General features: G+C 37.3%; 1 protein-coding gene across 1 annotated transcript in view; it reads right to left on the bottom strand.

Annotated features, from left to right (window-relative positions):
• Positions 1–401: 401 nt before the first annotated feature.
• Smp_130340 (phosphatidylinositol 4-kinase) overlaps positions 402–27818 on the bottom strand; it is a gene marked incomplete at its 5' end in the record, with an annotated part of 61265 nt that continues 33848 nt past the window's right edge. The window contains 6 exons of the mRNA XM_018799830.1: positions 402–832; positions 3383–3608; positions 6770–7035; positions 11433–11615; positions 18578–18958; positions 22052–22195. Of these exons, the coding sequence (XP_018651580.1) occupies positions 608–832; positions 3383–3608; positions 6770–7035; positions 11433–11615; positions 18578–18958; positions 22052–22195 (1425 nt within the window). The 3' untranslated portion in view covers positions 402–607. The remainder of the gene's footprint in view (positions 833–3382; positions 3609–6769; positions 7036–11432; positions 11616–18577; positions 18959–22051; positions 22196–27818) is intronic.

Below are 27818 nucleotides of genomic sequence, written 5' to 3'. Positions count from 1 at the left end.
TTCTTGTGATTTGCTTGCCCCTAACCCTAGGGTAATCCATACCATAAAGCAAATTGAAAAAAAAGGAAAGAGACAAACCAATGAATAAAAAGAGATAATAGAGACTTCTCTTCATATGATTGATCAATCCAATAGTATGTGTGTATAAAAGTGGGGATATGAAACAGAACACACACACACACACACACACACACAAAGTAAATCTGATCAAAATTGTGCAACATATTGAAATCGTTTCCTTGAAAGGGGAATTATCACAGTTGTTGATAACAATGATAAAGAAGAAAATAAACAGAGATGATGTTCATTAGATTTTCATCATAGTTTACATGTTTTGGCATTCATGTTCTTATTCTTCTTTTTCTTCTTCTTCAACCTTCCTTCATTTGGAACCATTCAAAAAATAGATTCATTCACATTTGTATAATTAAGAGATAATGTTAATGGCGATTTTGATGGTGTTTTATTCTCTGAGCTGGATGAGCTAAGCTCCAAGACCAAACCACTCAACTCAGAGAATAAAACACTCCATTAAGATAATGTTAATCTTTTAGTCACTGGGATGAATTCTTATTATTATGAGCTATATAGAATCCAGTTATTATGATTATTGGATACCATTTGTATAATATTGAAAACTATCATATAATTTAGTTGTCATTGAATTTAATGAATTATGAACCATTTGATCAACTAATTGTTTTAATTGTTCTTCTGTACGTGATAATTGAAATCGTTGACGTAATTCCGTGATTGTTCGATAACCGTTACCACGTGCAAAACATGGTAATTGTGGACATGTAGCATGAGCTATTTCAACTAATACACAAATCTATATGCCCATCCCAATCACCAAAAAAGAGAAAGAAAAGAGAAGTGATCAAATGAATGAATATACTACTAATGAGACAAAAAATATTCACATAGTTGAAAGCGTAAGTCAATTGAAGTTAGACCTGAAAGCACTGGACGGCCGTTTCGTCCTATTATGGGAGTCCTCAGCGGTGCGCATCCACGATCCAGCACTCGCGAGATTCGAACCCAGGACCTACCAGTCTCACGCCAGAGCACTTAACCGATAGACCACTGAGCCGGCATCCGATTGTGTTAATGTCTAACTTCAACCAATCCACGAAGTTTGAGCAACCGTTCACCAATTGTCTTCAGTGAGTAGTTATCTCACAACAGACGCGGTTTGAACTCCACTGGTCACTGTTTCCCACTAGAACTCCAGGATATGTGTCTTGAAGTCAGTCACTAGTGAGCATATGATTATAGATTAGAAGGGGTTTTGTGGAGATTTCAGTATTTTTCATAGTTGAAATCATGAGTCAATTGAAGCTAGACTACTATGGAAAACGTGGAAGCACTGGAAGGCCGTTTTGTCATATTATGGGACTCTTCAGCAGTGCGCATTCACGATTCCGCACTCGCGAGATTCGAACCCAGGACCTACCAGTCTCACGCCAGAGCACTTAACCGATAGACCACTGAGCCGGCATCCGATTGTGTTAATGTCTAACTTCAACCAATCCACGAAGTTGAACAACCGTTCACCAATTGTCTTCAGTGAGTTGATATCTCACAACATAAATATTAATGATTTATATTAATATGAATAACATCTATTCATTGAATAATTTGATCAGATCGAACAAATGGGATCAAATCATAAATTCATATGTAACTCATAAATGGATCAATGTTGGATTGTCTCGATATACCAATTAAAATACAAGTTAATATAGAATACATGAAATGTAACTAGCAGTAGAATCAATGAAGTGCGTTTCGTCCTATTTAATACTCGTCAGTTTGAGGTGCTTACATCTCAGAGATGATGTTCACTTTGGTACTGAGATCATTTGTTCTATTGCAAATGAAATTAAAACGAATAACCGTTGCACAAGTGAGTGATTATCTGGATTCACCAATTAAGTGGATAATACGATGGTGTTTGAAGCGGTCCCGGTGCATTTGGCTGATGAGTAGTCTTACATAGGGAAAGACACAAGATTTGAATTATACTGCTAGCCACATTCCATCTATTCTATGCATAATTTCTATCCCAGAATCCTAAATTTCATCTAGGTATTCAAATGGCTAAGTGATGTGCTCAAAATTGGATGTAACGTTGTTGATCAGGTAAACATGTATGTTTACGTGAAAAACGTAATTGTATTACCGAACTGTTCAAAGTGAGATGATGAATGAAGGGAGGATAGTTCGAACCTGGGACTCAATGTCATCCGATCAGGGAGATCGACAGGCTAGATTAGTGTTTATACATATCACGTGTTTGTGGTAAAATACCAAGTCAAAGTTAAATGATAAGTAAGAAATTCTAAAGGAAACACATTGCTAGGAATTTTAACCAACATGAACTTATATGTTGGGATGGCTACGAAAACCACGAAACTTCCAGAGGCTCCAAAGCACCAAGGGAGATTCCATCTAATCAGAACCTGATAGAACCTTCTAGAATATCAACGTGGGATGCTATGATTGGACAGTAGCATAACTTGCCTCCTTAGGAATTGGCTGAATTATAGCCAACACTCAATAATCCCTTACCCTGTTTCTTCCTTCTGATTTGTGACTGTAGGGTTCTACACACTCGAGTACAGTTAGTTGAATATCGTATTCTGTCATAATCAAGTAGCGGACGTCAGAAGGGTATACACCTATAATTTGATTCACTAATTAAACTTCCTTTTACATTTCAATCTTCTTATATGCATAATTAATTTTAGTATACCATAAGAAATGTATAATATTATTTTATTTAAACATATAAATATTGGTACAAAGAGGCATCAGATATATATGCGCCGCACAAATCCCATTTGATTTGTGTGAGGGCTATGATACTGACCAGGTGCCCAAACTGAAGTAGATGGTTTTCTTAGGGGGCCAAACTCGGAGCCTTTGACCTAAAGGTCTGATCCACAAGGCAGTGGAGCATCGTAAGGGGATGCAGTCCCATGGTAGTTGGTGATCAACGATTGATTCATACGCTATTTGTTCCCTCAGGATACTGGAGCCCATATGCACCATTGGTTTGGAATCAGGGTTTTCCAACTACCCTAGGTAGATCCTCCGTATCCACCAACCCGACATTCGCTTTTCATCCTCTCAATTTCGTAAACAACACCCCCGCCACGAGGTGGTAGTGAGTAGAACTTCCCTGGCAGAGGCTATATGGGCGTGGACATGTGAGAGCATTTCGAGGAGAGCGGACTCTCCCCACTCTTGGCCGTACCAGGGTATTTGAGGGCTATAATATCATAGCTGAACTGGACAGTGAACAAAATGTATTGAACTAAACTCTTTCTTTGATTTACAAAACAAGAAAAAACTGGAAAGAAGGAAAAGAACTAACCTGTTCCATATGTTTACGTGCAGCTAATAGACCACGTAATAAAAGAAATTTAAAATATTCAAATAAATCACTATTTAAACCACCTATTACATCAACTTGTTCTAAGGTTAATTTAAATGGACTTGTTTCAAAGCCTAAATTTTTCCCCGGTGATGATGATAAAATAAAACCATAATCAATATGGATAATATGACCTTGATTATCTAATAGGATATTACCATTATGTCTAGATAAAATGAAAAGAAAAATGAAGAAGATGGTAACCAAGGAGATATAACACAACTCATATTAATAATAATAATAACAGTGACGGAAACTTACATTACATGAGCTAGTGACTATTTGGATTCAATAGCTAAATGGATTATGTGAGGGGGTAGGTTAAAGTGAAAGGTATTGGGTTTGAGTCTTGGAGTGAACAGAAACTTTTAGATACAAGTAGATCCGGCTGATGAGTCTTGAATAGGACAAAACGCACATCCTGGATTTCAGTGCTAGCCACTATTAATCTGTGCTTAAAATTATATTAGTTGCATCCCAGTAGATATGAAGTGAGTGTGTGAATACATGTTACATAATAAATCGTTTACTTCGAAGTGAGATGTTTGTAGAGTTAAGAGTAGGTTGGGGGAAAGCTAGTCAGTCAGCTAAAAAGTAGGACCAAGCACACATATGCATCGGGCCCAGTTGCCATATCTCGTTAGCGCAACAAGATGAACACCGGATACATAGAAATAGTTAATTTATTGGTGGTAAGCAATTTTAATCTTAAGGTTTAAGGGAAGATAAAGAGTGTATACACCTACGCCATTGTGATCGATTCTGAGCCATGTCACCTAGAGTCTCCAACCATTAGTTACGATAGTCACGTGGACCCCAACCAAGTAGTCTGCATCTACCAACATGGTTGAGACAAGAAGTTACTGACTTCAAGCACCGATGCTACGTTTTGGTTTGGTCGCCCCTAACTCCTTTCCAACCATCGCCAATACTAGTCAGCATAGTGCATCGTGGTAATCGGTGTTCAGGCATACATAACACGTGGCCCAACCATCTCAGTCGATGAAGATTCATGAACTCATCAACTGATTTACCATCATTTCCGAATACCCTGCGTCTAACCTCACTATTACTTACCCGGTGATCCCAGAAGATGCGAGCAATATTTCTAAGGCATCTGTGGTCAAATACTAGTAACCTACGAGTATCTTCTACTCTTAATGGCCATGTTTCGCAGCCGTAAAGTAGAACAGAGAGAACTGCTGCGCAGTATACTCGTCCCTTAATTGATAGACGGATATCTCGTCTTCGTCATAGGCGACGTAATTTGGCAAATGCCAAACGAGCCTTTTGAATCCGTGCTGAGATTTCGTCAGACACCAACCCATTAGGGCTGATCAGACTTTCAAGATAAGTGAAGTTGTCGACGCGTTCGACTACTTTGTTCCCTATCCTTAGTTCAGGTGTTGACGCAGGCCAGTCCTGGAGTAACAATTTACATTTAGAGGGGGAGAAACGCATCCCAAACATCCTGGCATTATTACTCAGTTCTAACAGAAGATTCTAACAGCACTCAAGACCACTGGGGGAAAGCTAGGTATGGTCATACCAAGACATATACAGAGCAATAGTTAAGTAGTTAAGACGTTCAACTTTCAGTCATCATGTATCTTGGGTTCCGATTTCGCTCTACCTACTTTGCTTAAAGCAACCGAGTTGTATCATTATCCTTCACATACCCAAGTACCAGGTGAATAAGTATACATGTTTAAATCAAGATATGACATTAGTTCATGAAATTGTTGACTGTTGGTCTAAGTCACGCCGCTAGATTTAAATTACGTGGTTAAAATCCTCATGATTAGTAGTCGGAGACTTTGGGTGGCATAGTTTAGAATCTGTCAAAATGGCACAGATGCATTCACTTTCTATATTTTTATCGACTTTGATCTACAATATTCTTTCATATATAACTTTATATTCTGTCTTTCCGCATTCAGTTCTCAATATTCAGTCTTTCTTCTTATTATTATTACAACACTATTTCAATCTCTTTTGCAACAGTTCTTATTATATTTACCTCGTCGTGGTGATATGGTTGAACCAATGTGCATTTGTAAATTGATTATAATTGAGATTTAGAAAAAAAACTACAGAAATATTTATCTTTTACAATTGCATGTGGATGTCTTGGAAGTACTTCTAGCGTATTGTAGAACTGTTTTGCCTACTGCCTTCTCGCGGTTGGGAGGGAGAATGTCCGGCACTTTATTCGGGTTGGTGGACACGAAGGATCGATTTAGGGCAGTTGGAATACCCTGATTACAAACTCATGGTGCTTATACAATTTAGGATCCTGATGGAAAATGGCGTATGAACCTATTGTTGGTCATCGGTTATTATGGGACTACCATCTCCTAATGTTGCTCTACTTACTTTGTGGATTATACTTCTAAGTCAAAGGCTCAAGAAAGTAGCCCTCTGAGAAAACCAACTGCTTCGGTTTAAGCGATCGAACAGTAACCCAGCCCACACAAAAATTTAATGATTTGTGTGACGCACATATATTACGGTGCCTTTTTTTTAATAATATCTTACTTACTTACTCCTGTTACTCCCAATGGAGCATAGGCCGCTGACCAGCATTCTCCAACCCACTCTGTCGTGGGCCTTCTTTTCTAGTTCTATCCAGTTTTTGTTCATTCTTCTCATGTCTGTCTCTATTTCTCGGCGTAATGTGTTCTTTGGTCGTCCTCTTCTCCTTTGGCCTTCAGGATTCCATGTGAGGGCTTGTCTTGTGACACAAATGGGTAATTTCCTTAAAGTGTGCCCATTTCACTTCCAGCGCTTCTTCCTCCACTGAAATCTGGTTTGTTGTCTCACACAGTAGCTTGTTGCTGATAGTGTCTGGCCATCGGATCCGAAGTATCTTGCGTAGACAGCTGTTAATAAACACTTGTATCTTCTGGATGATGGCTTTCGAAGTTCTCCACGTCTCCTCCCCATACAGTAGAACTGTCTTCACATTTGTATTGAAAATTCTGATCTTGGTGTTGGTTGACAATTGTTTTGAGTTCCAGATATCCTTCAATTGTAAATATGCTGCTCTTGCTTTGCCTATCCGCGCCCTCACATCTGCATCTGATCCATTGTGTTCATCAATGATGCTACCCAGATCTGTAAAGGTTTCCATATCCTCCAAAGCTTCTCCGTCAAGTGTAATTGGATTGGTGAATGTTGTGCTGTATCGGAGAGTCTTGCTTTTCCCTTTGTTTATATTGAGACCTACTGTTGTTTAATAATATCTACATGTTTAAATAAGTCGATTGATATTCTCAAATGATTATGTAATAAAAATTATCAAAAAACAAAACCCCAATAACTTACCGATCTTTAACTTGAAATAAATAACCAACTAAACAATAAGCAGCACAACTATGTAGAAAATTACGTTGAGCAGTTAAAAACTCTTCAGAATTATCTCCACCATGTTCACGATGCATATAATCTAATAATGATAAATGAGCATGTCGTTTAATTTGATGAAATGATACAGTGTCCGGGACAGGTTCAATAAAACCACTATCAGATGATGTAACAACTACAGTTAATGGACGTAACCATAATGGGACATATTCCATTGACCAAATATTCTGTTTGTAGGAAATAGATAAATACAGAGTGTAAATGAATTATTGGGCAAAGGTGACATGAATAAAACTGATAAAAAGTACTTATTTTCATTGAGATAGCAAATCAATTCAATTTCGAAAACCATTCAAAATCTAGAGACACTAAAAAACTGTTTTATCCTAGTATGGGACTGTTTAGAAAATGTGCATCTACAGGGAATCGAACCCAGGAACTTTGGTCTATCGCACGAACGCTTAACTTCGAGACCAGTGAACAGGAATTCAAAAATGTGTAAGTCTAACCTCAATCAATCCGCGATACTGAGTTTTGGGTTAGTGTTTTAGAGGTTAGACGTTTACCATAAGACGGAAGGTTCAGCTTCCGAGCCTTAGTGATAGGGTCATGGATACGCACTGCGTCTCATACTAAGACGAAACAGCTATCCGGTGTTTGTCTAACATAATTTGGCTTATGATCTCAATACTATTTAACAATCTCCACAATCCCATATTGTCCGAATTATAAGCTCTTATTAAATTCGAAATGTTATGTCTTTGAACATTATTATTCCACGTTTACTATCTCTTCTACAACCTAGTGTCCTAGACTTGACCGATTACACTTCTGACCCACATAGTTAATTTTGAACCAGCGAAAGCTAAGCTAATATTGATCCATTATTCGAAAGTCTTTCTCTACATTCTTCTTTGGGTCCATAAAGAAGTCAACAGCTAACTTCTATCATTATTATAATTTAAACATATATAAGTTTATATACAAACATACTAGACAGTATGGCACTGCAAATATCAATTATGTATAAACAGACCAAAAGTAGCTGTGAATAACCAACTGGCAATAAAATAGGGAAAATAAACAATATTATAATAAGCAAAGATGGATAATGGCTAGCAGTAGAATCCAGGACGCGCGTTTCGTCCTATTTGGGACTCGTCAGCTGGAGTTGATGTTCACTCTGGGACTCGAACCCAGTACCTTTCGCTTCAAATACAATCGCGTCATCCACTCGGCCACTGAGTCCTGAGCCCAGCGGACGAGTCCCAAATAGGACGAAACGCGTGTCAAACTGGATTCCACTGCTAGCCACTATCCATCTTTGCTTACCACGCTTGTGAACTTAGGCTATATCGAGGCAATACGCACAGTATGCACATATGCCAATTAGAGACTGACCAGTTGCAGTCCTAAAAACATCAATGGGAAGATCCAAACAAACAATACTAAGTAAATATTATAATAGTTAATGCGTTGAATGAAAATGTATGATAAACGGAAAAGGTAATAATTCGAAAACCAGTTTCAACTTTGATGAAATTCATCTCATTGTAACACGAAAAATTACAGTATTTGTTGAAAGCTGACACTTTATTGAATGTTTGAAGAACTACGTTTATGACTGGTCTTAGAGGTGTATCGGCTTCAGTCAGTCAGTCAGCTACAACATAGGACAAGGCACATATATGCATCGATCCAAGTTGTGTACCAGCATACAATAAACTGACCAAATTTCAAAATCTTAAAAAACGTTTATTTCCCATCTTCATTAATATGCCCCCAAATGCCATGGTACGTCCAAGAGTGGGGAGAGTCCGCTCTCCCTCTCCAAATGCTCTCACATGGTCATGCGTATGTAGCCTCTTCCAGGGAAGTCCTACTCACTGCCTTCTCGTGGCATTACTGTTAGTTACGAAATTGAGAGGACGAAAAGCGAATGTCCCGCACTCTAACCGGGTTGGTGGACCCTCCGTGTCCACCTAGGGGAGTTGGAAAACCCTCATTCCAAACCAATGATGCACATGGACTATCTCCAGGATCCTGAAAAAACAAATGGCGTATGAATGAATCGTTGGTCACCGGCTAACATGGGACTGCATCTCCTCACGATGCTCCATTGCCTTGTGGATGAGACCTTTAGGTCAAAGGCTCCGAGTGTGGCTCCCTAAGAAAACCACCTGATTCAGTTTGGGCATCCGGGCAGTATCACAGCCCTCACACACAAATCAAATGAGATTTGTGTGGCGCATATATATCTGGTGCCCCCTTGTACCAATATTTATGTGTTTAAATAAATAAATAAACACTTTTGAATCTATACTAGAGTTATACATAGGTTGTGATTTCCCATTTATGACGAGTTGTGGTCTTGTAACTAGTCTATATTATCATATAAGTCTTGGAGTGATAATAATGGAAGGCACATTAGTTTGGCTGTTGTAGATAGGAGCTTCTATACAGAAGAAGAAATTAGTATTCTTAGGTGTTATCGGTCATTTTGATTATTAGTTGAAGAGAAGAGTATTGCTTTGATAAGGATAAATGTTGTCGTAAACAAGAGATTTTTGAATTGTACTGTGGTTGATATAATCCGGTTGTTTATTATGCGAGCAGTTGTATTTTTTTAGTCCGATTATCGACTCATTTTGTCTATATTGAGTGTAGGGACCAGTGACCTTCACCTTAAGTCATAACCTTCTCTTAACTAATGTCTCAGTAATAGTGAATAATGACTTGAGAATTTTAATGTTTATTAGTTATAACATTCTTCTCAATCAGAAAAGGAAGATAGCAAATAGAATAACTTTCTGTTGTACTCTTATTCATCCATGACTTAAAATGCATACAATAATGCACGTCAATTGTCTGATCACAAAAACGAAGTTACAATGTGTATACATCATAACTTAGTCATAAGTGTCTAATTGTTACATAATAAAACTATGAATAATGATTATTCTTATTATCAGTATAGAGTTGTGGAGATTATAAGGATTTTAATTGAGATCATGAATCAATTGGTGTTGGACCACCATTGAAAACTTGGAAGCACTGGACGGCCGTTGCGTCATGTTGTGAGACTCCTCAGTAGTGCACATCTACGATCCCGCCCGCAGGATTCGAACCCAGGACTTTCGATCTCGCGCGTAAACGCTTAATCTCTGTCCCACTGAGCTAGCATCCAACGGTGTTAATGTCTAACCTCAACCAATCCACGAAATTGAACGACCATCTTCCATTGTACTGAGGTAGATACCTGTCTCTACCTGAAATAGATTAGCTCCACTGGTCATGGCTTCTCATTAGAACTTCAAGAATTCCTTCACGAAGCTAGTCCCTAGTGAGCACATAAATCTTGAAAGTTCAACGTTTCTTGTATCATATTCAATATGATGGAAGACAAATTAATAGTTAGTAAAACCTATGATCTCGTGATCTGATAAAAAGTTTAAGATCAATAATGAGAAGAAATTTAGGTGAACTTAGAAAAAAAGTAGCAGTAAATTTGTTAATTGATTTTCAATGATAAAAATCAATCAATAATGAGATCAAGCATAAAACTGTTTTTATAGTATTAGCAACTATGAACTTGGGAAGTGACGATGGTTGATTCTAGTACTCCAGTTTATCAACCTTTATAGGTGTTAAATTTCTGGATGTGATTACAATTGAGGGCTACAATAAGTCCTAATTCTAAACAATTAATAATCATTGATTCATTTTTTAATTGTTTGTTTGAATCTTCCCATTGATGTTTAGGACTGTGACTGATCAGTGTCTTATCGGAAGTGAGAGGACGAAAAGTGAATGTCCGACGCTTTAACCGGACTCGTGGACACGGAAAGTTCATCTAGGGGAGTTGGAAAACCCTCATTCCAAACCAATGATGCACATGGACTATCTCCAGGATCATGAAAAAACAAATGGCGTATGAACCAATTGTTGGTCACCGGCTACCATGGGACTGCATCTCCTCACGATGCCCCACTGCCTTGTGGATGAGACCTTTAGGTCAAAGGCTCCGAGTGTGGACCCCTAAGAAAACCACCTGATTCAGTTTGGGCATCTGGGCAGTATCACAGCCCACACACAAATAAATGAAATGACGCATTCTATTTGCTAGAGACGTTATCAGATATGGCTCAGAATAGAAGCCAGTGGCGATCCTGCTGTAACCTTTTAATTTCTTCATAAAGAGTGGTTCGAACTTTGTAAACTGAAAGAGTCTTCCGGTTGTACATTTCAGTCCTCCTTTCTCTTCCTATTTTCATTGTTTTGTGTGGCGCATATGTATCTGGTGCCCTTTTGTACGAATATGTATGTGTTTAAATAAATAAATAATTAATTATCGGAATATATGCATACTGTGCGGATTGTCTCGATATTGCTGAAGTCACAAGCATTATAAACAGGGATGGATGATGGTTAGCAGTTGAATTCAGGACACGCGCTTCCTTCTACTTTGGACTCGTCAGTTGGATGTACCTGCATCCCAGAGTTGATAATCAGCCCAGGAATCCAACCAATCTCGTTTAGTAAACAATAACGCGGTAATCATCAGTTGAAGAAAAAAATATGGGAAAATATAAATATAAAATAGTTGGTATAAGATAAAACTTACTTTTAACACAGTAAGTAATTGATAAGCTAATTGTTCTTGTCTTAAATCGTCACCAACTTTTACAATTGCACTAGTTAAAATCCATCCTGGTAAACTACCCCATGGTGATGTGGCACGTATACGTTCACATTTCACATGCCATGGTTCTTTTAGCACTGCTGCACTTGGATCTTCTGGATCACACTAAAAATAGTGAAAAAACTATATAAATACATAAATACAGTTTTATTGTAGAGTTTGGAAGAAGAAATATGTGTTAGCTCAAGCTACTATATCATTTCGAAATAGCAGTAGCAGCAGTGACACTGACAAGGGTAAAACGCTGAGAATATGGTTGAAATCATGAACCGATCTAAGTTAGACTACCATTGAAAACCTGAAAGCATTAGGCTACCGTTTCCTCTAGTATGAGACTCCGTAGTAGTGAGTATCCATGTCCCCGTTCGTGTGTGAGATCGAAGGCCTTAGGATTCCAACCAATGTTGATTTCACTATGAAGTTCAAAAGTATTACATCTAACTCAGAAAAAAAACATAATTAACTCTTTTCAATGCAGAACAAAATATCACACATTTATTAATTAAGGTATAGAATGGTAGTGGAGAAAATCAACTCAGAGCGGCGAGACTATCAGTTATAGATGAGCTAATCCGATTTAAGATAACAGGTCACGGATTTTTGGCGTGAAATTTATTTACTCATTTGGCTAAATAACATTTTGGCATTATAGTTGATGTCTGCTCGTGATGAAAACGTTAAATCTAATTGCTAACCCTAAACTGTCAAGTGTAAACCGTAATCCTTAAATTAAATTGACAATCAGTTTGAACATCTGGATATGTTTTTGCCTTCTAGATATTTCCACATATTATCTATTTTAATATATACTTGAAATCATGAACCAATTGAAGCTAGACCACCATGGAAAACCTGGAAGCACTGGACGGCCGTTTCATCCCATTATGGGACTCCTCAGCAGTGCGCATCCACGATCCCGCCTCGCAAGCGAGATTTAAACCCAGGACCTACCAGTCTCGCGCCAGAGCACTTAACCGATAGACCACTGAGCCGGCTGGTATCCAACGGTGTTAATGTCTAACTTCAACCGATCCACGTAGTTGAGCAACCCATTTATCTATTTTTGTTTGTTTTAACATCATTCTGCCTATTAATCGCATAACCCATTAAAGTGCGTTTATGAAAACTTTACGAACTTTCATTGTACAAGTTACAAAAAAGTGTAATCTGAGACATTGTGGTTGCCAAAAAATATGCAACAAAAAGAATGTACATTATTCAGATGTCGATTCTTGGACTGCTAACTTCTAACTGGCGACTACCCCAATATATGTCGTCAGGATCGATCAAGAAGTAAAAAACGGAAACTTCTTGAAATAATTTGTGTTGAGAATTCTATAGTGTACCGAAAATATAATATTGAATAAAGCTTATAGCAATAATCCTTATTCTTTACATTGCTTTATAACCCTCATTTATCCCTAGAAAGTAGGTGGACATTCTCAAGGTCAGTTTAGCACCGCTCAAAGGTCATCCACAAATTACAGTTTCACCTTCTTTCCTAAGGACTGGTGTTTATATTATTATTTATAGTCTCAGTCAGTCAGCTACAACGTAGGACCAGGCACACATATGCATCAGTCCAAGTTGCTATACCTCATTAGCACAACAAGATGAACACCGGATTCATAGAAGTAGTTAATTTAGTGGTGGTAATATATAAAAGAAAAGTTGTATATAAGGATATAGTATAGGAAGGAAGACAGATATGAATCAGTTTTAATCTCAAGGTTTAAGGGAAGATAAAGAGTGTATACACCTACGCCATTGTGATCGATTCTGAGCCATGTCACACACAGTCTCCAACCATTGGTTACGATAGTCGCGCAGACCCCAACCAAATAGTCTGCATCTGCCAACATGACTCAGACTAGAAGTTAGTGACTTCATGCTCTGATGCCACGTTTTGGTTTGGGCGCCCCTAACTTTATTATTATTATTATTATTACTATTATTATTAATGGCTTTATTCAATATTATAATCTGGTACAATATAGAATTCTCAGCACGAGTTATTTCAACAAGTTTTTTTACCAAAAAAACCCAGGAAAAACAAAAAAAACGGAAAAAGAATGAAAAAGGTTTAAGAAAAACTGAGTTTATACAAATTATCAAATTTGAGAGATGCTTAAGAGTACAGGTTATTTACTAGGTCAACTCTAACAGCCTGTTCGTCACAAAGTAAATTTGCTAAGTAAAGTATTACAGAACTTTTATAGATTTACTTGAGTGTATGGATTTTAATGTATTTACGTCTCGTTCTACCAGAAGATATACAAGGAGAAAGATATGAATGAAGCGGATGGTTAGTATCTGATAAGATAACACCTGCCAAGAGTTCGGAAGACTTAAGATGTCCTATCCACAAGCATATTAACAATGACTTCAAAAGATTCACAACATACCTTGCAAACTGCCTTCAACACTCTACGCAAAACAGCAAAGTCTTTTCTCAAAAGCCCAGGAAAGAATAATGGAGAACAATATAGAATAATAGGTAATATACAGGAATTTACAAATTGTAAGAGTAAATGGCGAGTAATCCCAAAAGCATGCAGCCTCTTTATGTAGTATGTCAAACCGTAAACTTTTTTCGATAAGAGTAAAACATGAGAAGACCAAGAAAGATCAGAGGAAAAAATGACACCAAGATATTTGACCTTCGACACTATGTCTATTAAGGAGTCTCCAATGGCACAAGCATTATGTGATCCCAAAATAGAGTGTAGGTTCTGTCCATGTCTCAAGCTAAAATTAACAGCTTGACATTTAGATGGATTGAGTAAGAGACCATTACCAACAGACCACCTTTCAATACGAGATAAAAACTAATTCATTTCTATGGGAAGTAAGGAGGTAGAAATCGGCATACATACAGTGAGGTCGTCCGCATATTTTACAAAAGTGTTTTCTGTGGAAGATGGCAGATCATGCAGAAAAAAAGAGAAGAGCAAAGGTGAAAGAACAGCTTCTTGTGGCACACCTACATTAGACAGTAGAGATGTTGAACACTTTCCTTCAAATACAGTGTACTGTTCTCTTCCAGAAAGGTAGGAACGTAGCCAATTGGTTATCCAGCTGTCAGTGTCGACGCTGATCAGCTTGTTAAGTAAGAGGTGTCTTGGAATAGAATCAAAAGCAGAAGTAAAGTCCAGGAAAGCGCATCTAACATACTTCTTACCCTTTTCCAACCCGAACACTATATTGTGATGCAGAACAGCAACGGCATCTAATGTGCTTCTTTTGCATTTGTAAGCAAACTGATATGGATCACAGTGCTCTCTTATTGCAGGTTGAAGTGGTTGTATCAGTAATTTTTCCATTATTTTGAGGAAAGGTGAGGTTATTGCAATGGGTCTAAGTTTCACATTTTTATCACCAGAAGCTTTCTTTGGTATAGGGATTACCTTTATCTTTCTCCACATTTTCGGTAAGACATTAGTTGAGAAGGATCTGTTAAAGATATTCGTTAATGGATAACATAAAACATCAGCACATTTTTTTAAAAGGTTTGGGATACCATCAGGCCCTAAACATTGGGATGAATTCAGAGACTGGAGACATTTCCGGACATCATTTTAAGTGAAACTGGGGACACAATTATTCTTCAAACCCTTGGATATGGGGAGCATGATGTCAGATGACTGACGAATAAAGGACTTATTTAAGTCACAAACATTTAGCTGGTTATCGCTTCTAGTCTGCCTGTCCCCTGTAATTTCTTTAAAGAGTTTCCACATACTTGGAGAGCTTCTACAAGATAGGAGTTTTTGAGTGAACACAGAGTTGAGACGTCTAATCTCTTGGTTTATTTGACCATTTAACTTACGAACTTCAGTAGTATTTTTCTCCTTGTACATCCTTTCTTTTACCCTCCGTAGTCGTTTTAGTTGTGGAGATGTAAGTCGATCAAAACTTAAAAAGAAGGTTTCGGTAGGACAGCAAATATCAAAACAGAATTTAAGATAACAGGTGATAACATCAGTTGTGTTTTCTATTGAGTCATCTGTAAATAATTCCCAGTTGGTCGTAAGAAACATGTTTTTTAGATTTCGTAAATTTTCTTCTGAGTAATTCCTGTATATTACTTTTTTGGTATGGTGTATGTGTGTACTCTTTCCATGTTTACCATATACTTTAGGTAGAACACGAATTATACAGTGATCCGAGCTAGACAATGGAGCACGTTCGCGAGTCACATAGGTACCCACATCATTAATGAAAACCAAGTCTAGATGAGCATTCAAACGAGTAGGAAAATCTACTACATTAGGTGACCTAGTGATGTAAGGAAGCTGCAGTCACATGAATTAAAATCACCACATATAATTGAAAGTGAATCACTGAAGGCAGTTACGGCGAATTCAGTAAATTTATCAGCGAAGACAGATAGCGCAGATGATGTGCAGTCTGGAGTCATGTAGATATTGGTAACATAAATATATTTGTATTTATTTAGGTGTTTTGGACGGCACCTTAAAGTTAGACAGTCAATAAAGTCATTTGAAAACTTGAAACAGGCAAAAGTAGATCGACACCGGTTAACGTTCACAAAAGTAGCTACTCCACCACCACAGGTCTTTTTATTGTTTGATCGATCCTGACGATAGATATTAAAATCACGTAATGATACTAAGCAATCATCCTGCAAGTCAGTCAACCAAGATTCTTGAAATTGTGATGACACCACAATTACGATACATGTTTTGACTTAGCAGAAATTGGAGATAGTCCACGTTGTTGATTAGTGATCGACAGTTAGAGTTCAGCAGCTCGGGAATCGACATTTCATCAATGTTTATTCTCTTTAAAGCATATTGCCAACCACCATGATATCTCTTATTGTACTTGCTTGTAATTTTTGCAGCGAAAGGACGTAAGCTTTTCATAAACGCGCCTGTATAGGTTATGCGATTAATAGACATAATGATAAGTTAAAACAAAATTAAAAAACCCAGAAAACTTGTTGAAATATTTAGATGGCAGAAACAGGTAGCCTAGGTATTCAAGCAGGCCGCCTAATCCAACCATCCCCAACACTAATCAGCATAGTGCGTCGTGGTAATCGGTGTTCAGGCAAACGTAACACGTGGCCCAACCATCTCAGTCGATGAAGATTCATGAACTCATCAACTGACTTACCATCATTTCCGAATACCCTACGTCTAACCTCACTATTACTTACCCGGTGATCCCAGAAGATGCAAGCAATATTTCTAAGGCATCTGTGGTCAAATACTAGTAACCTACCAGTATCTTCTACTCTTAATGGTCATGCTTCACAGCCGTTAAGTAGAACAGAGAGAACTGCTGCGCAGTATACTCGTCCCTTAATTGATAGACGGATATCTCGTCTTCGCCATAAGTGACGTAAGTTGGCAAAAGCCAAACGAGCTTTCTGAATCCGTGCTGAGATTTTGTCAGACATAGTCTGATCATGTTAGTAAATTAATTCACCAGTACATTTACCATTTAGTTCTTATCAGAGACTTGATGCATTTTACAGGTCAGCATAGATAATAACTAATAATAAGTCCATTCGACTTTTGTCAATTTGTACTACTTGTGGAGTGGTAAAATGTTCGTCTATCTATTAAAGTATGGATCTTCTATGGATTACCTCGTTCTATTTTACTTAATCTTTTATAAGACATGTCCTTTTAAGGTAAATGACATCTCTTACCTAGTAGTATTTTATCATAGATATTTATGAAGCATGACCTTGATTATAATAATGTGCAGTCCACCAACTGAATAATACTGAAATTTGTTAGGTATAAGGTACTAGACAAAGATATTAAATTAGTTGACAAGTATTCCAATGTTTAATTGTATAAGGATATGGATGTTACACACACTCAACACACCTCGATACCCAATGCCAGGTGTCGTAGGAGTGTAGGCTGTCAGAAAGTTACACATCGGCAAAACAAGATATAATATCAGTTCATGCATGGAATCGCCTACCTTGAAAAAAGAGATGTTAGCTCGTGCACTTGGTGGAAAGAAGACTGACGTCGGGCGTCTGAATTAAAAAAAGTGAAATCAACCTATCAAGTCACTGATTGTTGAAATGGAACCATATTGGCAGATACAAGCCATCTAGTTTGATGTCTATATGATTATCGTAACCTATTGTTTGAGAATAGCATACTGTATTTTCTTAAATCGTACATCTTTGTATTTTGCGAATTTATTCTTTCCTTTCGAATTATATTTACTTACTTACGGTAGTTACCACTCGTGGAGGAGCATAGGTCGTCCACCAGCATTCTCCACTGAATTCCGCCCTGGAAAATCCTTTCCAGATGTTTACAATTGCTATTCATTCTTTTGATGTCTGTTTCCCAATCCAGACACAATGAGTTCCCTATTCTTTCTCATTTCTTTTTCTCTTCAGGATTCTAAGTTAGGGCTTGCCTCGTGATCCTCTCGTATTTGGATAACTATTTCTAGTCTTTTTCCATTATCACTGACACTGTAACTATACATATTACCCTTAAATTTGTCTTGATGATTTCATTTCGTTGTTCTAATATCATGTAACAACTTGGATCGATACAAATATTTGCCAGGTTTCACATCATTTAAAACTCCCTGAATAACATTAAATCAGAACTATTTTTTTCTTAATAATTTATATAATGTATATCACGCAAAATACTCAACATTCATTGGCCAGATATTATCAGCAACAGCGTTTTATGGGAGAAGACAAACCAGGTTCCAGCTGAAGAGGAAATTAGGAAAAGACGTTGGAAGTGGATAGGATATACATTAAAGAAATCACCAATGTGCATAACAACGCAATCCCTAACTTGGAATCCGGAAGGGAAGCGGAAAAGAGGAATGCCAAAGAACACATTACGTCGGGAAATAGAAGCAGATATGAAAAGGATGAATAAAAACTGGAAAGAACTGGAAAGGAAGGCTCAGGACAGAGTTGGATGGAGAATGCTGGTGAGCGGCCTATCCTCCTCGACGAGGGGTAACAGGCGTAAGTAAAGTAATATCACAATAAACGAGTTATACAATGATTACATATTTATGTATACAAATGTACTTACTCTAAACGATCTATGAGGTTGAAGTTCACATTGTTCTTTAAGTCGATTACGTATTTCACCAGCTCCAATATAAATAGGAGATTTAGATCTAGTAGTATTAGTTACTGTAATTGAATCAGTAGTTGTGAAAGAATCATCTTTAATGATAGTTTCATTAACTTCGTATTGATTACGTGTTGATTTGGTTGTAGGATCTTTTCCTTCATTAGTTTCATCTATAGTTAAATGATAATGATGATTCCATTCTGTAGGATTTATTAATTCATCACTTAATGAAACATTAGATGATATTGATGAAGAACGAAGACTTAATTCATCTGATGTATGTGTATTTACATTGATTTCATGATTTTCTGTCATTTCAGCAGATGAAAGACAACCCTTTTTTTAAAGAAGGATTTGAAAGAAATAAGAAATAAAACACACATGAATAAAGTTATGTAACATAAGTTACACACAAACAAACGATTTGTAATAAAGTATACCCATTGTGGAAACGCACTGCCACTGAGGAGTCCCATAATAGGACGAAACGGCCGTCCAGTGCTTCCAGGTTTTCCATGGTGATCTAGCTTCAATTGACTTATGCTTTCAACTATGAAAATACTGAGTCTCCACAAAATCCCTGCTGATAATACTCAAATAAGTTAGTTGAAGGTAGTAGTAGCAACAGTATAGATAAATATCCAATCAGAAACGCGACACATAACTCTTCACTTTCTAAGAGTTTGTAAGAAGCTTCCATTGAACGCTGGTTGGATAAAATGTTCCCAGTGTTTTCTGGGTACTAATGGACTTTACCGTGGAATACTTTGGAACTACTTAACATAACTTTCAATACCAGTTTTTCTATTAACCTGTCTAGATGTGTTTTTTCAAAACTTTTCTTCCAAATTTCCATATTACAAATGAATATTCATGGCTTATATCATGAACTAATCTTGGTTAGACAACCATTAAACAACTGTTTCGTTCTAATGTGGCACTGCTAAGCAGTGGGTATCTCTAACGGTATCGGTAATGGAACTTAAGACCTTAGAACATTTGAACACCTCTTTAATATTCATTGTTTTACTCTCCTTCATTGATGAGAACATTTCTGATAAACACCGACTTTTAATGATTAATACTATTGAGTTTAGGTTGTATGCAGCTGCTAAAGAGAAACCATGAAGTAGAAATGAATTGACATTATTCTACCGAGTTCATTGTTCTTGCTTCAATCAAATTTAACAATGAGATAAAGCATTGTATAAGACCAATTTATTTTTATATAGGTTGTTTAAATCTTTCCATTGATGTTTAGCACTGTAATTGATCAGTCTCTTATTGGGATATATGCATCATGTGCGGATCGCCTCAATATCACCTTAAGTCCCATGCTTTATTAGCAAAGATGGATGGTGGCGCTATCAGTGGAATCCATGACGCGCGTTTCGTCCAATTTGGGATTCGTCAGTTGGATGTATCTGCATTTCACAGTTGACGGCCACTTCGGGACTCGAAACCAGTATGGTTCGCTTCAAACGCTATTGCGTTATCTACTTAGCTACTATACAAACTAGTGACTATGTGGACTTAGCAGCTAAATGAATAACGCGATAATGTTTGAAGTGACAGGTATTGAGTATGAGTTCCGGGGTGAATATCAACTCTGAGATGGAGATACTTTCAGCTGATGATTCACAAATAGGATGAAACATGAATCCTGGATTCAACTGCTAGCCACTATTCATCTTTGCTTATAATCATTGTATAAGACCATTTTCGGAAACCTCGATATTTACCTAAGTTTCATGCTTGTTGGACAAAGTGAACGTGAAATCTTGAATGGAATGATACTACTTCCGAGTATTGGAATGTATACTTTTGAACAGATTGACAAGTTAACATTAAACTAAACAAAATAGATAGGATTTATTGATACGATCATATTAACGAAAAATATCAACATTAAGAAGGAAGAAACATTGGAATAGGGACAATAAAATTTTATATTGAAATTAAGACAATAATGAGATTATTTTATATAGTTGAGATCATGAGTCAATTGAAGCTAGACCGCCATGGAAAACCTGGAAGCACTGGACGGTCGTTTCGTCCTATTGTGAGACTCCTCAGCAGTGCGCATCCACGATCCCGTCCCGCTGGATTAACTCTAACAGTATCGATGATTCTAGATTTTGACATTTCCATGACAAAAATTCTCCCTTATTTGGACATGAACTAGTTCTATGTTACCATAGAATAGAACTGACTAAATGTCAAAATTGTCATATCATACTAATCAATGAAATCAGGAATATCTACACAATGACAAGCTTATTAATATTTTCGTAAAATGTTTTAACAATGTAATGGATATCTTCTGGGGAATGAATGGGAAACTGGAGAGAGAGTGAGGTTAGAACGATATTTTATCCAATTTTGTACCCCTCATTCATGAGTATTATTAATCTCGACACTAAAGGTGGAGTCATTTACCAATAAGGAGAAGTAGGGATAATAATCAATGTTATTGTACCTTTGTGATCAGATCAGTTGGCTTTTATTCAGTAGGTTTATGGTTCGAACCCCACTAAATATACCTAGGTTTGGCTAACCATCAGGTACATAACAGAAATAGTGAGCTTTAAAGCTTAGTACACATAAACAGGAAGTTGGAAAAACAAATTACGAATAAGAGGAGTAAAGTAGACAAGAATGATTATATTCACGAAAAAAGTATGACTGTAGTAATCTATCATTATACATTAAACGATATTTCTAATCTCCTAAGAATCTAGTAACCGTCTGTGCAAAAAACCAAAGCTAATATGTCATTGGTTAGTGTATATGTACAAGAAACTCGCTAACAAAACGCAATTGTAGTCATTAACCTAAATTTACTTGACCAGTTTATTGAACCGATTTCAACTGGGGTCCTTCAACGGTTATTACCGATCACAAGCTCGGGGGAAAAGGATCTCGTACATCTACTTTTAGATGAATTAAGCGTTCGAGATGTTGTACACAAAGACAATGAAAGCTCTGTAATTGAACTATTTATTAAAAACAACTCATCACTTGAGATGTAGGTTTTCTTCATTATTTTAAAATTTTACATAAATAGTGGCTTTTCACAACAACACTCAGTCAAAGTATGGACTTCTAAACTACAATTTCACATATATACTACCATGTAGAATGACAGAATATATAGCATTGTTTTCGACAGAGTAAAAGGTAAGTTTTTCAAGAAGCTTTTTGAGGCTTGTCGCTTATGCGCGAGACTGAATGCCCTCAGTTAGATTCTTGTGGTGGGGTCCAGAGTTCGCATTGTTAGGGAGTCGCATACTAGGACGAAACGACCGTCCAGTACTAATTGGTTTTTAATAGTGATCTAACTTAAATTGGCTCATGATTTCAATTGAATTATTCAATTTGAACATCCTAGTTTAGTGTAGAAAATGCATTTATTCAACAAATGCTTACTGTATTTAAATTAGAATTCCATGGATAGACAGCAGATAATGAATTGGAACTTTTTGAACTGGCCGCTGTTAATGGTCGACTTGGTAAAGAAATAATTGATGGATCATCACAGCATAATATTTCCACATAGATTAAAAATGGTGCCTATGTTTGGAGGGAAAAGAAACATTGGTAAATATTAAAACAAAATAGAGATAAGATGTCATACGTAGCGTCAATCGGTTATTGTTTTACATTATATAAGTAAGTAGTTGTTATGTTTACTTATTTAAACACACAAATATTGGTACAAGGAAGCACCAGATATATATGCACCACACATATCTCATTTGATTTGTGTGTGAGGGTTGTGATACTACCCCGGTGCCCAAACTGAATCAGGTGGTTTTCTTAGGGGGCCACACCCCGAGCTTTTGACCTAGAGGTCTGATCCACAAGGCAGTGGAGTATCGTGAGGAGATGCAGTCCCATGGTAGCCGGTGACCAATGATTGATTCATACGCCATTTGTTCCTTTAGCATCCTGGAGATAGCCCATGTGCATCAATGGTTTGGAATCAGGGTTTTCGAATTCCACCAACCCGGTTAAAGCACTGGACATTTGCTTTTCGTCCTCTCAATTTCGTGAACAACACACCCGCCACGAGAAGGTAGTGAGTAGGACTTCCCTGGCAGAGGCTATATACGCGTGACCATGTGAGAGCGTTTCGAGAGGGAGAGCGGACTCTCCCCATTCTTGGACGTACCATGGCATTTGGGAGCCTTTCTTAATTTACTGTTCTTTTATTACGGGCCCGTTATTTAATTCTCTTTCATTTATATTCTAGTTATTGTAGATTGTATGGTTCCTATTTATGTTAACGTGCTATTAAGTAATTAGCCCATATTATCATTATATGAATTTTAAGTTTTAGACTGAACTATTCAAATAGGAGTTATCTACCTTAATAGTAGTTGATCTACGTTGGCTAACGGGAAAACTGTATCCTAGAGAATACTGGTTAGGATTATCTCGGCTTCAAGTTATCAATGTTGTATCCGAAGAAGATTAAATTATGGGTAACCTGCAGGAACTATTTATGGATTGTTAGTATATATATATATCATAAGCCTTCATTTGATCTACGGGCTACTGCTATTAGCTACTGTCTGCTGTAATCACAATCACTTTTGGCTGGATCTTGTATATTATTTTCCATTTTGTGGTGTAGTTCGATCTGGTCTGTTTGTATATAAACCATATATATATCTAAAAAAATATTATTCAAACAATAGAAGCTGAATACTGTGTTCCAAACTGAAAGAGTTGGGTTAGGTGAAAAGCTACTATATCGAAGACCAATAAACATTCACAGCTGAATCAAGTCTGTTAGTTCTGGATAACTTATCATCGATTTTATTGCATGTAGCGCGTATAACTGTCTCATACTCGAGTATGGTTGAACTCTAATAGTCAAGGTTTTTCACTAGAACTCTTGAAGTCGGTATCATCAATAAGTACATAATTATCATAAGTCTAAATGGTTTATGGAGATTGGAGAATTTCCATAGTTTCTTTTCACTTGGTGTTGTTTACTTGTATTTTCCCACTGTTATTTAAGACTGCAATTGATCAGTCTTTTGTTAGCATATGTGCATCCTGTGAGAACTGCCTCGATATTGCCTGAAGATACAAGTAAACAACACCAAAGTGAATTTAAACATCACCTCATTACACAAGCAAGTGGCTATCAGGACTCAGTAGTTAAGTGGATAACGCGATGGCGTTTGAAGCGAACGATACTGGATTCGGGTTCCAGAATGAACATCAACTCTGAGATGTAGGTACATCCAGCTGACGAGTTTCAAATAGGACGAAACGCGCATCCTAGATTCCATTGCTTATTTATTAAATGATACTTTAAACGAACAGATCCGAATAAACACCTTCTTTTATTTATTTTTAAAATTGTGTAAAATAATATTGACATTAAAAAAAACAAAAAAAAACTTCAGTAAAAGAACATTCGATGGTTGTTGTTGACGTTGTTTATTTTCCTGTATCAATATACTTCATATTCTAATTTTTATGATTACATAGATTACATAATATGAACTATATGAAAGGAATATATATATATAAGATGTATGTGTAACATGTAACATGTAAATAGTACTGTTATATCCATATATACATACATACACACACAAACGTACATATACAAATAAACAATGGTAAACAGATAATTACTAAATTGAGAGCATTAGAATTATAAGAATATATGGAAATAGTAGAATCTATTATATGGGGTACTCAATAGTAGTTGTTACCTTAATGTGGTGATCACAGGTTTTAGTATATGGCCCCTAAATGCCCTAGTATGGCCGAGAGTGTGGAGGGCCCGCCCTCTCGCTCGAAATGCTTTTACATGGCCAAGCGTATACAGCCTCTGCCAGGGAAGTCATACTCACTGCCTTCTCGAGTGGGGAGTGTTGCTAACGAAATTGAGAGGATGAAAGGGGATGTCCGGAGCTTTAACCGGGTTGGTGGACACGACGCGTCCACCTAGGGGAGTTGGGAAACCCTCATTCCAAACCAATGGTGCACATGGGCTATCTCCAGGATCCTGGGGGAACAAATGAAGAATGAATCAATCGTTGGTCACTGTCAACCATGGGATCGCATCACCTGAAGTTGTCCTACTAACCTGTGGATCAGACCTTTAGATCGAGGGTTCGGGGTGTGGCTGCCTAAGGAAACCACCTGCTTCGGTTTGGGCATCCGGGCAGTATCACAGCCTACACATAATTAAATGAAATGACAATTTTTTGTGTGGCGCATATGTATCTGGTGCTTCCTTGTACCAATATTAATGTGTTCAAATAAATAAAAAAATATCGTGATGATTAAAAAAATTAGTTCCTTCTAATCCAACCTTATCAAGTAGATCAGTTGAAGAGTGATAAGACTAAAAGTAATAGACTTAAGGTTTAACGGAGAAAATTTATAGTTGACTATACTAGAGTGTGATGATAGTAAGATATTCCCTCCAAACAACTAGCATCTGCAGAAGTGTTGTCCTCTTATGATGGAAGTATTGATATTAAAAAATATCATATCTCACTTTGTCACATGAATTTCTGTAATCAGCCGTAAGGTCTCAAAGGTGCTGAGCTAGTACGTCTGAGATTATACAAAAAAAGTCTGTATGTGACCGGCCTCAAGCAGATATCCTTTGGGATCTGTGTTATATCTCCCAACACTGCTAATTTAGTTTCCTTTTCAGAGATAATCCAAAGAAGAAATATCTTTCCATAATGTGAGCAACAAGGCGGTAACTTTCATTTCTGAACCTTAAATAGCACTCACGATCGCCTCGAGTAATAGTGTGATAATTATAGCGGTAAATTTTTATTTTTCAACCACTACTAAGTTGCAACTTTAAAACAAACATCTCTGTCGGGTTATTAATATGAGTGGATTTGAATATAATTCTGTTTAAACAGGTAGTTTAAACAAGAAGAGAAAAATGAACAGATTTGCATTCGACCACCGTTGAAAACGCGGAAGTACAGGACAGCCATTTCATCTTAGTATATGACTCCTCATCAATGCACATCTACGACCTTACACAAGGAAATAGAACCCAGGATCTTCAGTTTTGCGTGTGAACGCGGTCGTGGATGAAACAGCTGAGGAATCTCATACTGAGGCAAAACGCCGGTCCAGTGCTTCCAGGTTTTAAATAGTTGTCTAACTTAGATCGCTTCATGATCTCAATGAAACTCAAAAATATTTACAGCCCCTTGCTGACAAAAATCGCGTACACATACTAGTGTAAATGATTCTCAGGATTAAAAATCAATAAACCATGACAAAAATAACTCAATAGCATGTATGCAAATAAACAATACACGCGAGCAGAAGGATAAACACATGCACAAACAAGAAAACAACGATCGATAAAAAATGGTAGCGTAACCTCAGGCAATAAAATTAGTAAATGCTTCAAGAAATTTACATACACTAGTCAGAAGGAGTTTGTAAGATATACACACAGTTTTCTTTTAATTAACTTCTATTAGTGTAAACGTCTTCTGATATGTCGTTGACACCTGGACAGGTCGCATATTATTTTGAAGACACAAGGTAAGTAAAGGATTCACATGATCTTAGCTCAGAGAGAGGATTGCCCCCAAATGCCCTGGTACGGCCGAGAGTGGGGAGAGTCCGCTCTCCCTCTCCAAATGCTCTCACATGGCCACGCGAATATATAGCCTCTGACAGGGAAGTCCTACTCACTGCCTTCTCGCACCACGGGTGTTGTTTACGAAATTGAAAGGACGAAAAGCAAATATCCGGCGCTTTAACCGGGTTGGTGGACATGGCGAGTTCACCTAGGGGAGTTGGAAAACCCTAATTCCAAACCAATGGTGCACATGGGCTATCTCCAGGATGCTAAAGGAACAAATGGCGTATGAATCAATCATTGGTCACCGGCTACCATGGGACTGCATCTCCTTAAGATGCTGCACTGCCTTGTGGACTAGACCTCCAGGTCAAAGGCTCGGGGTGTGGCTCCCTAAGAAAACCACCTGATTCAGTTTGGGCACCTGGACAGTATCACAGCCTTCACATACAAATCAAATGAGATTTGTGTGGCGCATATGTATCTGGTGCTTCCTTGTACCAATATTTATGTGTTTAAATAAATAAATAAGTAAAGGATTCAAGAGAGGGAGGTCTAATTTAAGTAATTGAATTGCTCATTTCATCAAGACCACATAAGTCTCTGCCGACGTCACTCTACACATATTTTATCACCACATAGACACATTGGTTAGGTACTAATAATGTGCACAGGGATTAAATCTAACCAGAATTGATAGAATCTGAAAGCCACTGTTTCTTATTAATTCACGTTAATATGAAAATTCCAGTAAGTCAGTCAATCATCATCAATGTAGAATCCTGGCAAAGATGTATGTTGGCCTAAGTTGGCATATTACATTAGCACGAGGTGAGTACAACAGAATGAATACCAAAACAGATAAAAATAGTGTATTAGCAATGGTAATAATAAAGACTGAACACTAAGAATATGACTCGGAAATACACAGTTGAAAGGTAAGTATGAATGGATACTGGAGTTCAAGATTTAGAAAAAGATAAATAGTGATTATTCTTATGTCTTTGTGAATGATTCCGAATGATGACACCCGAAGTCTTTACCCACTGATTGCAGCTGTCAAACGGATCCTAACAAGCTAATATGGATCTACTAATACATATCAGGATATTTATCAATGACTTCATGGACTGATACTATATCTTGGTTTAGAAACCCCTAGATATTTTCTAACCTACTCCTGCATCAGTAAACATTCTTGACTGAGGTAAACAGCGTTTGGGTATAATGTGACTACGTCAGTTGAAGGAGATTCACAACCTCACCAACCGATTTGCCATATATGTCTAATACCTTATCCTTAACGTTAACATTATTCAATAGGTTGTTCGACGAAACGTGAGCAATGCTTCAAGGACACCTATATTCAAATTCATGAAGCCTACGCATGTCTCCTAACTTCATAAATTGTTTCATAGCCATATGAGTTCACATTACGTACTGGTTAATCTACAATAGATTTTCGTATTGCCTTGATATCGCCTTAATTCACAAGCATTATAATCAAAGATGGATAGTGACTAGCAGTGAAATCCAGTTTGACGCGCGTTTCGTCCTATTTGGGACTCGTCAGCTGGATGTACCTGTATCTCAGAGTTG

This window comes from Schistosoma mansoni, chromosome 3 (genome assembly GCF_000237925.1).
Source record: "Schistosoma mansoni strain Puerto Rico chromosome 3, complete genome".
In the NCBI taxonomy this organism is placed as follows: Eukaryota; Metazoa; Platyhelminthes; class Trematoda; order Strigeidida; family Schistosomatidae; genus Schistosoma; species Schistosoma mansoni.
The sequence above is the reverse complement of the archived record's forward strand: the minus strand, read 5'-3'. Positions and strand labels throughout refer to the sequence as shown.